The following is a 10,566-nucleotide window of genomic DNA, read 5'->3' as shown; positions in this document are numbered from 1 at the left end:
CCCATTCTACAGTTTAGTTTACTTTCATCCGAACAATCAACCGATGGCATTGAAATGATGACTGATGAAGTTATTCAACAACTCAACTACTTCGTAATCGGCTTTATCAGTTAATAGAAGTCCACACACATACAGCGAGCTTTGCATTCACGGCCAGGATTCAGTGCCGTTCGTCACGTTTAGCTACAGTTCATCGAGAATGCACAAACATTTGAGTTAGTTTGCAGCTAATCTTCTTCGCAAGACATTTCAACTAGTTGCAGTCGCTGCTTGAGTTCCAAACGATCGACTTCACTTTTCAGGCTCAAAATGATACCGTTTGTTGCATTGTTGGCTGTTTTAGCTGTTGGATCATCTGGTGAACTATCAGGTTTGGTTAGTTAATCGTATGTTTGTCCATGTAACTTACAAGGATCCTTGCAGAGTTCACCACTTCCTCGACGGATTTCACGTTCCGGTTCCTACAGCGTGCTTACACCCCAACGGAGAATGCCATCCTGTCTCCGGTGTCGATCCAATCTTCGCTGGCGATGTTCTACCCGCTGGCCGGTCCGGCGGTATCACCGGACATGCAGCGTCATCTGAACCTGCCGGCTGATAAGACGATCGCGACTGATAATTTGCGAAGGTTTTTCGCTTCAATCAGCAAACAACAGGCGCGGCCCGATGCGCTGAAGGTGCTGTCCAAGGTGTACCACGTAGACGCGGAGCTGAACCCGGAGGTGCTGCCCTTGTTCCAAGGTCAGTTCGGGGCCGAGGTGGAAACGGCCAACTTTCAGGACCAGGAAACGGTGGTGCGATCGGTGAACGAGTGGGTTGATCGGTCCACCGGTGGGCTGATTCCGAACTACATGGAACCTGGGGAACTCCGCGTGGACACTGATCTGATGCTGTTGAACGTGGTTGCGTTGAACGCTTCCTGGCAGGATCCGTTTGATCCGGAAGAGACGGAGGAGTCGGACTTTCAATTTCTGAATGGTGTGCGGAAGGTTCAGATGATGCACGTGGCCGGAGAGTTTCAGTTCGGAGTTGTGAACGAGCACAACTGTTACGCCGTTGAGTTGAACTACGAGGAGGATACCGATCTGTCTATGGTGTTGATCCTTCCGAAGAAAAAGCACACTCTGCAAGATATCATTCAGGGATTGAGCCTTGACTTGTACCGGGCACTTGACGAGAGTCTCCACAAGGTTCGAGTGGCGGTTGCGATTCCGAAGTTTACCATGCCCAAGAAGTTGGACGCTAAGGAACTGCTGATGAATATGGGATTGAAGTCGATTTTTGAAAATTTGGACTTTGATCTTTTGACCAAGTATAAGTCCAAGATCGGTGAAGTTCGTCAGACTGGGTTCATCCGAGTGGATGAGAAGGGAACTGAAGCGGCTGCAGCTACTGGTAAATTTTACCACAGATAAACAGACGTAAATCATTAAACAAATTTTACAAAACTCGATCATCAAGTTTGGCAGCCATTTGCTCAATATGGTGGCCAAGACAGAAATCAAGAATGCATTGTATTTTCTGTCCTCGGAAAAACGTTAATTCCCATGTCTAGTAAAAAAAACTGTAGACAAAACAAAAAACAGGCCAAAAATGGGGCGCGAAACGTCAATTTAACTGTGCCATACTGCAGCGCCATCCCATATACGGTGGATGATCCGAGAATCACACAAAAAGTTTTACGCCTGTTCAATAGTAGTTTTGCCTTTCATTTTAGGGCTGAATTGTTTGGGTGTACTGTGACTAAATTTCGGATATAAACTGGAGAAACATTAAGCATAATAAGCCAAATTAATTTTGTATGGAATAATTATCGCAAGAGGTTGTGCTACACACCTATACTGCCCCTGATCGAATAAATGTCCCATATGCATTTTAATCGATTTCGAGTTATTGATGTAGTTTGGTTCAAAATTGTGTGCTCTTTCGAAAGAGCCTATAACATCCAGTACTTTGTTCAAGAAATCAGGAGGAAATCCGATTTTTTCGCGAAAACTTAACACGTAGCCTTATGTATGGGACAAACTTCAAATGCGTTTTTCTCAGCTTGCTGTTTTTGCATATGGGACATTTATGCAAACATGGGCAGTGTAACGTTGACAGTAATCACAAAAATGGCCAAAATATTGGCTTGTGATGCGAAAATTTTATCCAACTGATGTATATTTGGGATTAGTACACCCTTAGCCTTTTAGTGAACGTCAATAAGTCTCAATTTTAACAATGAATTAATTTCGACTCTCTTTCTAACAGATGTCCAAGCGGTGGGCCGTTCCAGCATTCCCACCTTTTACGCTAACCGTCCCTTCCTGTACCTGATCCGGAAGCGCTCGACCAAGGATATCATCTTCATCGGACACTATTCCGTGTTCGAGGAGCAGCAATAACTGACCGTTAAGCAGTAATGCAATAGTTCAAGGGTAGCAAAACAGTAACTAGCCCAACATATGGCTTTTCGGTTCAGCGTTGAAATAAACCTAACTTTTAGGGTCTCATCATTGTGTCTTAGTTATTCAGCAAACAATTTTCCCACGACAAGTGCTTTTTTTTACCCCCTCGTGATGAGAACACATTGATGGGGCAAGATGCGTGTGCATGAATGAGGAAGTCCCACGAAAAGTCGGTGGAGTTCCACTTGACGACCCCCGCGCGCTCAGGTGGAGTCGACGAGGTGTAAATGCAAATTTGAGGAAAAATAATAAACTAGGGCAAAGACACTGGTCGATGACCACGCACAATGTGATGCGGTTCGTATTCTTCTTTTTATTTTCGCTAGCTGAAAGTCACCCAAGAGTTTTGGTCCGGAACGACCTATACCGTAAAATAATGAAGGGGGGAACACACAGCTGAGGTCGTCCAGCATATGTTCGGTGACTGGCTGGACGGTCGGAGCATAATTAGGTGAAGTAATTATATATCGGTGGGAATGTTTGATAAACAGGTGTAAAAAGGTGAATGAGTTTTGAGCAGGTTTGGCGGGGGAAAAAAGTTAAACGGAAATAGTTTAGAAATGGAGAATATTTTAAACAAATTGTGACATCCGTGAGAAATGTGACCAACGGCTGATGATCTAATGACAGGCAGCAAAAAACTTGCACTTGTTTGAACAGTCTTGACCTTCAACAATCTATTTGGTAGCAAACTATCTAAGGGGAAATTGGTGCTAAGTAGTTTGTAATCAATGATCCGAACAAATTACTTACAACTTCTCTATTTTAGCTGGAAGTCGAAGAAGTTAATTTCAAACAGTTTATAATACAACTGGCTGTAAGTCATTTCTGAAAAAATGAAAAATTTAGATCAATTTCAACTAAAGAAATTGCAGTAGTAGTATTCTGATTTTGACCAACTTCCCCTACACGTAGGTGCGGTCACCTAATCAAATGTTGTCCCACTGTTTAGCGGTGCTAATGGCATGAAATTGCAACGAGCTTCTGGTTGTTCAGTTGATGAATTTACAAGGATTTGACAACACAAGCTTCGCACATGCAATCTCATCATCAACCGCATCACATCATCGTAAGTCAATAATACGGTTGAATCTTGCTAGTTCAGGTGTCAACCAACAACGCCTCCGTCTAACAAGAAGCTACAAGAAGTGATGGCGCGTTAATTGAACAACCAACTAAACGGCATAAAGGTCATCAGTTTGGGGTATATAATGATCACGAGTTGGACATCGTTGGTACATTTGAGAATCAACTTTGTCAGCGCGATAAAATGTCCCGATTTGTGCTGGTTTGTGTCCTGTCGGTGAGTGCGGTCCTTGCCGCTCCTCAACTCCGTCAACAAGGTCAAAATACGGATCCAAACGGAATTGAACTGTTGAGATACAACTTTACCAACAACAACGAAGCAGGCTATGCGTTCACGTAAGTTACTCTGAAGAGTCATGAGATGATCAAAGTAACCGAAAATCTTCTCAACAGGTACGAACAGAGCAACAAGCAGATCTTTTCGGAGGTTGGTACGCCCAAGGACACGGCCAACGGAACCAAAATCCTGGCAGTAGAGGGAGCTTACACGTTTGTGGGACCCGATGGTCAAACGTACTGGGTCAACTACCGCGCTGACGAGAACGGATTCCTGCCCAAGACGGGTACCGGTACCGTTGGTGGAATCCAGCCCGGTCAGGATGCCCCAGTGCGAACCTAGTCAATAAATTTAAGCCGTTCCAGATAAGAGAGTATAAGAATATGGTGTTACTACACACAAAAACACGCTGTCAAACAGTGAGCAAAGTGGTCACAATAAATTGACTAGCATTAGCGGTCGTAACTGTTTGTAATTCGTATAATTCTGGTTTTTCTCCTTTGCCCCAGCAGTGTGTCTAATGGCTCCAAAATACTTGACAAAACTGCGTTGTGACAATCGCAGCAAGCCCCGACGGCCACACCCTCGTCATTTGCCTACAGTCTAATACTCCCCGATCGGACTTAAGAATTTCCCAGTGGAACGCGCGCCCGTTCAACTCACTCGCCTACTTATTAATGGTTTCATTCATTCATAAACATTTGTTTATATCGCTCTCTGGCTTGCTGGCGCGCGCGCGTGGCCTACTGCCTCCGTCAATGGTTGCTCCGTATATACTTAAATAGGTCCATAAATTATAACACGATCGTGGTTCAAGGGGGTCCCCGATTAGTGTGCGGTAGGGGGCGTTCCACAAGGGTCAGATAAATTGTATCTCAATCTGGCTTGGAAATCCATCGGACTCGGACTTGGGGCAGCTGGGCAGCAGTAGTAAGTCCTCTGTGAGTCAGATGAAGAATGGGGCATGAACAGTTGTAAACAATTTTGAGAAATGTCACCACACATACACACTTTTGCGTTGAGGTTAGGGCAGTACCCCAACGACGACCGTTTGTTGGGTTGGGTTGTGGGGGTTATTCTTGTCCCAACACTCGTGCGGTAGACGGTAATTAGTGGGATTTACTGTAAATCAACGGATTAACGCCCCGTTTTGACAGATGAGCAGTTCTCTAGGATTTCGGTCATTCGATTTTTTTTTGTATTTTTTAATCCGACTGAAACTTTTTTGGTGCCTTCGGTATGCCCAAAGAAGCCATTTTGCATCATTAGTTTGTCCATATAATTTTCCATACAAATTCGGCAGCTGTCCATACAAAAATGATGTATGAAAATTCAAAATCTGTATCTTTTGAAGGAATTTTTGATCGATTTGTGTCGGCAAAGTTGTAGGTATGGATACGGACTACACTGGAAAAAATAATACGGTAAAAATTTGGTGATTTTTTATTTAACTTTTATCACTAAAACTTGATTTACAAAAAACACTATTTTTAATTTTTTATTTTTGATATGTTTTAGAAGGCATAAAATGCCAACTTTCAGAAATTTCAGGTTGTGCAAAATCACCGAGTTTATTTTTAATCAATACTGATTTTTCAAAAATCGAAATTTTGGTCGTTTTTTCATGTAAAATCAAATTTGCAATCAAAAAGTACTTTACTGAAATTTTGATAAAGTGCACCGTTTTCGTTATAGCCATATTTAAGTGACTTTTTGAAAATAGTCGCAGTTTTCATTTTTAAATTAGTGCACATGTTTGCCCAGTTTTGAAAAAATATTTTGAAAAGCTGAGAAAATTCTCTATATTTTGCTTATTTGGACTTTGTTGATACGACCTTTGTTGCTGAGATATTGCAATGCAAAGGTTTAAAAACAGGAAAATTGATGTTTTCTAAGTTTCACAAACACCCACCATTTTCTATCGTCAATATCTCAGCAACTAATGGTCCGATTTTCAATGTTAATATATGAAAATTTGTGAAATTTTCCGATCTCTTCGAAAAATATTTTGGAATTTTCAAATCAAGACTAACATTTCACAAAGGCCAAACATTCAATATTACGCCCTTTAAAATGTTTGTCTTGATTTGAAAATTCCAAAAATATTTTTTTCGAAAAGATCGGAAAATTTCACAATTGTTTCATATATTAACATTGAAAATCGGACCATTAGTTGCTGAGATATTGACGATAGAAAATGGTGGGTTGTTTGGGTGAAACTTAGAAAACATCAATTTTCCTGTTTTTAAACCTTTGCATTGCAATATCTCAGCAACTAAAGGTCGTATCAACATAGTCCGAATAAGCAAAATATAGAGAATTTTCTCAGCTTTTCAAAAATATTTTTTTCAAAACTGGGCAAACATGTGCACTAATTTAAAAATGAAAACTGCGACTATTTTCAAAAAGTCACTTAAATATGGCTATAACTTGAAAACGGTGCACTTTATCAAAATTTTAGTAAAGTACTTTTGATTGCAAATTTGATTTTACATCGAAAAATGAAGTTGAAAAATTTTACGACCAAAATTTCGATTTTTGAAAAATCAGTATTGATTAAAATTCATAACTCGGTCAGTGATTTTGCACAACCTGGAAATTTCTGAAAAGTTGGCATTTTATGTCTTCTAAAACATATCAAAAATAAAAAATTAAAAATAGTGTTTTTTGTAAATCAAGTTTTAGTGATAAAAGTTAAATAAAAATCACCAAATTTTTTTACCGTGTATTATTTTTCCAGTGTAGTCCGTATCCATACCTACAACTTTGCCGAAGACACCAAATCGATCAAAAATTCCTTCAAAAGATACAGATTTTTGAATTTTCATACATCATTTTTGTATGGACAGCTGCCGAATTTGTATGGAAAATTATATGGACAAACTAATGATGCAAAATGGCTTCTTTGGGCATACCGAAGGCACCAAAAAAGTTTCAGCCGGATTAAAAAATACAAAAATTAAAATTGAAGAAAAAAGACCGATTTCGTAGAGAATTGCTCAGATGTGATACGAGAGAGTGCACTCCGGGCTTGATTTGAGTAAACAAAACTTGATGTTAATTAAAGCTAGACGGAATGGAACAAAAAACGACAGACAAACCGCGTGCTCAAGAGAGTTGTAGAAACAACTTCGAGAGGGTCATTTAGGGAGATTGCTCGCTCATTTGAATTTATGAATGCCTGATGGCTTGCATTGGATTTGAATGTAGAATGTTTGCTCACATTTGTCACGGTGCTGCCGTTGAAGCAAGAGAAGCAAAAAAAAAACCGTCGCCTGATTCAAAGCAAGCGTTGACGGGGAAAACTGGCAGCCGGGCAACCTACTTCGATGGGCGGTGGGAAATGGGAAAAGAGGAAAAGTTCAAGTCAAGTTCGTTGGTTACAGGAGGGTGAGGCGAACGCGGTATTTTTGACAAATGTTTGCAGCAGTTGTTGTTGTCTGTGATGCTGAGCAGTCTGCTGGAAGCTATTTAGCACCCGAATGGTCGGTAGACGCCGCGGTGTACCGTGTCGGATTATGTATTCATTACACTGGCCAACGACCCAATTCAGCAGGGAGTTTGTTGACATTTGATTTTGTTTGGAGGGATTCTGAACAGCTGGATATGATAATTTAATTTAAACTGATTGAAAACATTCTTTCTTAGTTAATACGACTGTTTTTAATCTGCCAAAAAATAATTCAATACCAAAAAGAAATATCTCCTTCGAGCCGGATTTGAACCAGCGACCTATGGATAACTGCAAAGTCTTTCCAATGTCAGTGAATGAGGAAGATACACACAAAATTCTACAGTCCACCGCTCTACCAACTGAGCTATCGAAGGATCACTGAAAACGCATTTTTATGTGATCAACAGATAACGCTTGACTAGCTATGAGCCGTTTATGTACCAGCTATTTTGAAGTATGGTGATGGTGAACGGAGAACTGGTCTTTTTAATAAACTTTTAAGTTGTTGTTTTTTTTTTATTTCAATTATCGTAATGTTCTATAAGAACCAAAACTGCAAAAAATAAAAGATAAATGTAACAACAAATATTTTGCAAAAAATTAACAGAAACCAGCGTTGAGACGCCCGGAAATTAAATTAATGATATGTAATATTGTTAAAAAATTGAAGATTTGTTTATAATTATTTAAAATTTCAAAAGCCGATCTCACGAAGAATTGTTTTAAACATATTTAAACTGCACTCTTTGCATCGTCAACGAAAATTTCAATCACTCAAATTGAGGTTCGATACAACACCATCTGTATGTTTTCTTCCTGGCGCTCTAACCGCCAAAATCGAATTAATATTTCAACGCAAAGCCCCGCAAATTCAAACGTTCGGTTTGCATCTGCCCAAAAACACAAAAATTAGCAGCATTACTTCCCATCGTCCAATTGCTGGCATATGTGACGGAAGGAAACTCTTCCGAAAACTCGTCATCTGCCCTGACTGCTGCTGCTGCATTTATGTCGGAAGCAAAAATTCTAACTGAGTTCGAGCATTATAGGGTGAAAGGTGTCCAATGGGAAAATAGTTGCGCGCCATTCTTCGGGTCTTCGGGTTTTCGGTTTTGGGAGAGGGCCCTTTATAGTTTTTGATTTTGCAGTCATTTACCGCGCTTGAAACGCCACTTATCCCTGCGGAGAGTTATTGGGTGAGCAAATATGTTGTCGCTATATGTTGGCCCGATAATATGTTGTAATGCGGTGCTGCTCAATGCAGATGTTGAGTGTTTTATGCTCGGAGAGGGATAAAGTGTGGCGCTACCACGTCAAACACGACATTTGTTCAGCATTACACCTAGTTTGCTCTAGTCAGCTGTTGCAGACTGGGTTCGAGTCCCGTTTTGTCGAGGTCGAGCTCTTGGCGCACGGAAGCGTGGACACATGTGCTGCATCTGCGCCATGAGCGCGCCAACCAACGGCTTCAACTTTGTGTGAATATTTTATTCAAATCAACTTTCGTGTGATTTGCCCCAGCAAGACCCGGGAGCAGTACTGGAAAACTGGGAATTGGGTTGGTCAGCCCAAGACCCACATACCTTTCTGCTGCACCGGTTATTCCGTGGCGGTCTGAAATTTATGACTGTTGTCGCACGATTGGCCGGTACTTTGCTCAGCAGCAGACACGCCATGTGACAACATCTGTCAGTCAGCTGAAGGATATCGGTACCTCTGGGCGCGATAGGGTAATGGCGAGAAAAGTCGATCACATTTGCATTTTATCTATTCTAATTAGAGGGCTTGCCGGAACCGAGCGCAGAGTGTGGAGTGTGGCCACCGAACCCCGTTAGTTTCAGCTTGGCTCGGCAATCGCAGCTGTTTGTAGGTTGGGACAATCTGAGAGGAATAGCAATTTAACTAATTGCTTTGAAACATGGTTTACATTTTGTTGGATTGTAAGAATTTTTTACTAATTAAATACATATTTTTTTTACAAATCAGTCTTTTTAATATTGAGCTTAATATCATTCCTACCAACTCTCTTTTTGTCTACAAAAACTTCACTGTTTTAAACATTATTTTTCTGTCAATTATATTTGTTTTTAAAAGTTGCCGTCTCTAGTCAAAGCCGAAGAAATGGTAAAATAATTTCAATCATAATTTTAAAAATTAAAAGAGGCCACTTTTAGAAAAATATAACAGACAAAAATAAAAATGTTTTGAAAAAAATGGATTTTTGCTCCATGAACATTAAGAAAAAAAAAAAATGATAAAAAACAACAATATAAAAAAAACAATTATGGTTCTGTTGAAAGTATCTATTAATTCATGAAAAAATCCCAATGTTTACTTCTTTTCGATTTAAGATTAAAAATGAAATAAAATTACGATATCAAAAAAAAAAAAATCAAATATATTCTAAATAATGTATAAACAGTTGTAAAAGTATTTTTCTATTTTTTAAAGCAAAAAATATGTTGTCTACTGAAAAAAAAACAAGACAAAAACTACAATTAAAATTAGATTTAGTTAATAAAAAATAATCTATTTTTATTAAATATTAATGCTATCGAAACTATACTACTAACTTTCTATTTCTACCTTATTTTGTCTGTATTTCATTTCTACAACATTCAATTTTTTTAAACTATGCTGCATTGCTGAATGTATGTAATTTGTTTATTAAATATTATCAGTTTGCTTTCTCAATCTTAATTAAAATCAATAGACAGATTTTTTTCTTTGATAAACATTTTCAAACTTTTACCCCCTATTTTGAATAAAATTCTTGTTTTATTTATGTAACTCTCACATTATGTTGAAATGAACACTTCAAACGATTTTTGCAAATATTCCTAATTCTGTATTATTCAATTTTAATGGAATTTGCTTATGGTGAAGCCGTTGATCATTTTCGAAGAAAATTGATCATCACTATAAAATATTCTGTATTAAATTCAATTTAACGAATTTCTGCACCAAAATGAATCAGCATGTGCCGGTTGTTGCCTTCTTGAAGCCACTGAAGGAATTTTTGATCTAAAGCAATTGTGTTTCAAAATTTATATAATTTTGTGGTACAATCATTGACGTCCTAGTTGGCAATCATTGATTTATGACGATTTCCATAACTTTACAAAGAATGGGATGATCGTTACCAAAAGGAATCAGCATGTGTAGGGCACTATTCTAAACAACTGGTTGAAGGAATTTTGTCAAAATATTGAAAGCAACGCAAATTTTTTATCTTTGAGCGAAAAATCATGACAATGATGGAAGTCTTCACGTTATGTGTCTAAAGAAGCTTTTATGCT

The 10,566-nt window shown here is 38.9% G+C and overlaps 2 protein-coding genes and 1 non-coding gene across 3 annotated transcripts; 2 read left to right on the top strand and 1 right to left on the bottom strand.

The window, feature by feature from the left end:
* Nucleotides 1–164: 164 nt before the first annotated feature.
* LOC6038692 (leukocyte elastase inhibitor) lies at nucleotides 165–2,498 on the top strand. Its single transcript, XM_038259159.1, has 3 exons — nucleotides 165–370; nucleotides 424–1,395; nucleotides 2,254–2,498. Exons 1-3 carry the CDS (start codon nucleotides 310–312, stop codon nucleotides 2,385–2,387), a joined length of 1,167 nt encoding a protein of 388 aa, XP_038115087.1. The 5' UTR covers nucleotides 165–309; the 3' UTR covers nucleotides 2,388–2,498.
* A 791-nt stretch (nucleotides 2,499–3,289) lies between these two features.
* On the top strand, nucleotides 3,290–4,283 carry LOC6038691 (cuticle protein CP14.6). The gene is made up of 2 exons (XM_001848389.2): nucleotides 3,290–3,872; nucleotides 3,930–4,283. The coding sequence occupies exons 1-2, from the start codon at nucleotides 3,721–3,723 to the stop codon at nucleotides 4,153–4,155; spliced, it is 378 nt and encodes a 125-aa protein (XP_001848441.1). The 5' UTR covers nucleotides 3,290–3,720; the 3' UTR covers nucleotides 4,156–4,283.
* Nucleotides 4,284–7,517: 3,234 nt separating this feature from the next.
* Nucleotides 7,518–7,641, bottom strand: Trnay-gua. Its single transcript has 2 exons — nucleotides 7,605–7,641; nucleotides 7,518–7,553 (listed from the first exon to the last, which is right to left on the bottom strand). It is a non-coding gene; the product is annotated as a tRNA-Tyr (tRNA).
* Nucleotides 7,642–10,566: the final 2,925 nt, after the last annotated feature.

Source organism: Culex quinquefasciatus, chromosome 3 (genome assembly GCF_015732765.1).
Source record: "Culex quinquefasciatus strain JHB chromosome 3, VPISU_Cqui_1.0_pri_paternal, whole genome shotgun sequence".
NCBI classification, from domain to species: domain Eukaryota; kingdom Metazoa; phylum Arthropoda; class Insecta; order Diptera; family Culicidae; genus Culex; species Culex quinquefasciatus.
The sequence above is the reverse complement of the archived record's forward strand: the minus strand, read 5'-3'. Positions and strand labels throughout refer to the sequence as shown.